General features: G+C 38.3%; 1 protein-coding gene across 1 annotated transcript; it reads right to left on the bottom strand.

The window, feature by feature from the left end:
* LOC133241801 (olfactory receptor 8B3-like) lies at positions 1-927 on the bottom strand. Its single transcript, XM_061407719.1, has one exon. It carries the CDS (start codon positions 925-927, stop codon positions 1-3), a length of 927 nt encoding a protein of 308 aa, XP_061263703.1.
* Positions 928-5,469: the final 4,542 nt, after the last annotated feature.

Below are 5,469 nucleotides of genomic sequence, written 5' to 3' on the forward strand. Positions count from 1 at the left end.
CTACCTACAACTCAGAATTTTTCTCACAGCGAATTTCACGTCTTTATTTCTCAAGCTATAGATTAAAGGGTTCATCATGGCAACCACATTGGTATAAAAGACAGAGGAAATTTTTCTCTCATCCAGAGACCCAACAGAAGATGGTTTGAGATACATAAATGCACATGATCCAAAGAAAAGAGAAATAGCAATGATGTGGGAACTGCAGGTGCTAAAGGCCTTGGACCTGCCCTCTGTGGACTTGATGTGGAGGATACTAGAGAGGATGAAGCCATAAGAGACAAATATGGTGAGACTGGGCACAATGATGTTGATGCCTCCCACAATGAAAACTACCAGCTCATTGATGTAGGTACTTGTGCAGGAAAGCTCAAGCAGAGGGAGGATGTCACAGAAATAATGGTTGATGGTGTTTGCATCACAGAAGGTCAGTCTCAGCATGCATCCAGTGTGAGCCATGGCACCAGAAAATGCCATCAAGTAGGAACCAAACATAAGGCTGGAACACACTTTAGGGGACATGGCAACATTATACAAAAGTGGGTTACAGATGGCCACATAGCGGTCATAGGCCATTGATGTCAGCACATAGCATTCAGAAATGACAAAAAAACAGAAAAAGTAGAGCTGGGTCATGCATCCCATGTAAGAAATAATATTCTTCTTTGATGTGAAGTTAATCAGCATTTTGGGTGTAAACACAGAAGAATAACATAGATCTATGAAAGACAAGTTAAAGAGGAAAAAATACATGGGGGAATGTAGATGTGAATTTAGAACAATTAGATTTAGCAATCCCAAATTTCCCATCACAGTCACCATGTACATTCCTAGAAAGAAGATGAACAGGGGGAGATGGAGACCTGGTTGGTCTGTTAATCCCAACAGAATGAATTCAGTCACAAAAGAGTCATTTCCAGGAGCCATTCTTGTCTAAGGGAATCTGTGGACACAAGAGAAAGGGTTCCATTAGAGAACAACTCAGCCCTTGCCACAGTGTCTCATCTACAAGGGAGGGTAAACACTGGGAATGTCAGAGACTAGTCCTACCTGGTCCCACAGAATCTGCCTTTACCTTTATCAGGATAGAGTTTTGCGGACTTGTATAAGCTAAACATAGCAAAGGAAATCACAAACATCAGAGTTAAGGCCAGTGCTGTTACATGCAAATATAACTGCTGGAAAAACAAAGGGCAAGAAGGATAGATCAAGACAGAACCACCTCATGTCTATAAGCATTCTGTGATGACCCTCTAACAGATTTCTCTGCCAATTTCACCTGTGTCTCAGATCTGCACAAAATGAGAAAGAATGGGCATATATTCGGTCCTTATACTTTCATCTAAGCAGGGAATAAGTTTATAAATTAAATTCAGACACTCACCCTCCTTAGTTCAGAAAACCTCAGGGCTGGCTCCCTTATCCTTGGTTTTTACCCAGTTGGGATTGGAAATGCAATTTCAGGTTCCTGAGCCTTGAGTTCTTTGATTCTGAGAGAAGCTGGCCAAGACATATGTCTAAGAAGCCTTTCTGAACTATTATAACTTCTGATAATTATTTCAGTCCTTTCAAGCAGCAGAGAAAATAAAGCCTTTTATTATCATACTTGCTACTTGATTAGACACAGAAAATTTAATGTGAGAGTCCTGATGTAATACACTTGGTTAAAAACAGGCTAGAAGCTTGCTGACTCTTTTCCCCAGGGTATAGATTTGTATAAAAGGGAATAAGGAAATTATATATCTTGGATTGTGATCAGTCTTTAGTTCCTTAGGGACTCAATCTTTCACTCCTTTTCATTTTAGGTATTATACATCCCTCAATGCAGATCCAAAGTAAATTCCCATCTCCTCATTACATCTACCTCTGAAGGGAAAGCTACTACATTGTTTTATTCCCTTTCATTTCCCAAATGGATATACTTTGTGTAAGGTTCCTATTTCTAGGTTTCCTTATTTCTTTTTTTTTTTTTAATTAATTTTATTTTATTTTTAAACTTTACATAATTGTATTAGTTTTGCCAAATATCAAATGAATCCACCACAGGTATACATGTGTTCCCCATCCTGAACCCTCCTCCCTCCTCCCTCCCCATACCATCCCTCTGGGTCGTCCCAGTGCACTAGCCCCTAGCATCCAGTATCGTGCATTGAACCTGGACTGGCATCTCGTTTCATACATGATATTTTACATGTTTCAATGCCATTCTCCCAAATCTTCCCACCTTCTCCCTCTCCCACAGAGTCCATAAGACTGTTCTATTCTTTATCTGAAATTTTTCAAGAGTGTTCTCTCTCTTAAATATCTCTAAAAAAAATTGCAATGTGATATATTCCTTCACCGAGAAGGCAACGGCACCCCACTCCAGTACTCTTGCCCGGAAAATCCCATGGATGGAGGAGCCTGGTAGGCTGCAGTCCATGGGGTCGCTAAGAGTCGGACACAACTGAGAGACTTCACTTTCACTTTTCACTTTCATGCATTGGAGAAGGAAATGGCAACCCACTCCAGTGTTCTTGCCTGGAGAACCCCAGGGACGGGGGAGCCTGGTAGCCTACTGTCTATGGGGTCACACAGAGTCGGACACGACTGAAGTGACTTAGCATAGCATAGCATATTCCTTCTATGAGGCTTTCCCAGTGGCTCATGGTAAAGAATTCACCTGCCAATGCAAGAGATATAGATTTGATCCCTTGGTTGGGATGATACCCTGGAGAAGGAATGGCAAACCACTTCAGTATTTTTTGCCTGGAAATTTCATGGACAGAAGAGCTGGTGGGGAGAGTCCATGGTGTTGCAAAGAGTTACAGACTTAACGACTAAGCAACAACATGTTCCTTCTTTAATTTATACTTTTAAAAAATTTACTTGAAATTTCCGCTTGATTCTCCTGCTGAGCCATTTTCTGTAACATTTCAGTAACCGAGGTTATCAATTTATTCTTGTCATAGAAAAGAGTAGAAGCTATGGAGTTAGAGTATTGTGAATATTAATTTCCTACTTACAAACTATAATTCTATGGACAAGTTACTTAATTTTTCTGTTCAATGTGGGAAAATAGGGGTGGTAAAATAGCATCTCTTTCTTTGGGCTACTGTGTTAATCAAATGAAAAAATCCTAAGTAAACTGGTTGAGAAAGTGCCTTTCATATGGTAAGTAGTTAAAAATTGTCAGCTGTCATTTATGTTCTCATAAATTAAACTAGACTCTCCACCATAATACTCATCAGAGCTTTTTCCCCCTGATTACCTGTATTCTTCTATAAATTATAAGCTCTATAAAGAAAAACATCTCTTCTATTTTGTTTACTGTTTGGCTTCTGGATCTAAGAACAGTGTAGAGTACATAGAAGGAACTCAATAAATATTTCTGAAAATCATGTTATTTTTCTCAAAGAGCATTCAGAATATATTCAACATTTCTCTTACACCAAACACAACCTCTACAACCACAGTGACCTCAACCCATGTCTGTCAACCACCACACAACTTATGTCTTTTGTGTTTAAGCTGAACTACTGTAATATTGAACTTTTAGCAGCTTCTAATGATTATTTTAGCATTTCCCAACATAATCACTTTTATTTAGCCATAAACATTGTTAAACTCACTCTTATTTAGCAATAGACACTGAAATATGGTCATTGTTCTATCCCACCCTAGTTCAAGTACTTCAGTGTGTCTCCATTACTCATTTGAAAATTCAAGCAATATAATAAAAATATGTTTCTCAAAATTACATCTTGCTTCAAACTAAATAATAAATTGAGTCAGAGTTATCTTTGATGAGAAACCATGAAAGGACCAGTTTGATTTATGAAGCATTTTGTGCAGATTAACTATTGTACAAACTTTTAGCCTTCTCAAAAACCTAAAAAAGAAAATTGGAGAATGTTTACTTTTCTGGGAGAATGCAATTGCCTTGGAAAGTTCAACTTATTTTGGAAATATATATGTGTTTGTAGATGAAAAATAAACATATATAAGTATATTTATACACACATTGCTTATATTTAGTGAAATGAGGGGAAGATTACCACTTTGCAATGTAAGAGGCTTCTATGATTAGTAGAAAAGCATCAAGCTGTCAAAAAAAGTCTTTAATGTGCTAAAAAAAATAGTTTTTCCACACACAAAATGGTAACTTGTTCTACCAAAGTTAGGTGATTTATTTATTTTTTACATAACAACTCCTAAGAAAGAGAGATGGAAAAGACCAACAGGCCCTGAATTTCTAATGAATCAAAATTAAACTTATGCCATTTTAAATTATTGGTTTTTTTCTTTCTTTTGTTTTTATTTTTTAAATATATTTAGAAGATGGTAATGATTATTGGAGTTTTTGAAACTTTTTCATAGTTCCCTATTTCTTGCTTAGAATCATTCTAATATACTGCATAATATTTAAATCTACTAGTCTAACTAAAATAGGTAAAAGAAGGTATGATACAACATTTTGGAAAATAATTCAGTGTAAAGAAAAATTAATAATTCTATGAACAATGGTTAAAAATACCTCAGGAAATTTCATAAATGCTTATGATATTGATATTAAATAAGAGACACTAGGCTCTCTTCTCAGAGAAGGCAATGGCAACCCACTCCAGTACTCTTGCCTGGAAAATCCCATGGACGGAGGAGCCTGGTAGGCTACAGTCCATGGGTCACTAAGAGTTGGACACGACTGAGCGACTTCACTTTCACTTTTCACTTTCATGCATTGGAGAAGGAAATGGCAACCCACTCCAGTGTTCTTGCCTGGAGAATCCCAGGGACGGGGGAGCCTGGTGGGCTGCAGTCTATGGGGTCGCACAGAGTCGGACACGACTGAAGCGACTTAGCAGCAGCAGCAGCAGGCTCTCTTCTGGGAAATCCTTGAATCAGTCCTGGCTCTCCATCTCAAGTAAGTCTGATTATACACAATAAAGATTGAAGTGGAAGTTATGACGTATTAAAAGCTGACTAAGCTGACTGTGTTTCTGAGACACTTCAGTTCATTTCAGATGTTCAGTCGTGTCCAACTCTTTGTGACCACATGGACTGCAGCACACCAGGCTTCCCTGTCTGTCACCAACTCCTGGAGTTTGCTCAAACTCATGTCCATTGAGTCAGGGATGCCATCCAATCATCTCATCTTCTGCTGTCCCCTTCTCCTTCTGCCTTCAATCTTTCCCAGCATCAGGGTATTTTCCAATGAGTCAGTTCTTCACATCAGGTGGCCTAAGTATTGGAATTTCAGCCTCAGCATCAGTCCTTCAGTGAATATTCAGGACTGCTTTCTTTTAGAATTAAATGGTTTGATCTCCTTTCAGTCCAAGGACTCTCAAGAGTCTTCTCCAACACCACAGTTCAAAAGCATCAATTCTTCAGCGCTTCACTTTCTTTATAGTCCAACTCTCATATCCATACATGACTACTGGAAAAACCATAGATTTGACTAGACAGACATTTGTTGGCAAAGTAATGTCT

This window comes from Bos javanicus, chromosome 29 (assembly GCF_032452875.1).
Source record: "Bos javanicus breed banteng chromosome 29, ARS-OSU_banteng_1.0, whole genome shotgun sequence".
NCBI lineage: Eukaryota > Metazoa > Chordata > Mammalia > Artiodactyla > Bovidae > Bos > Bos javanicus.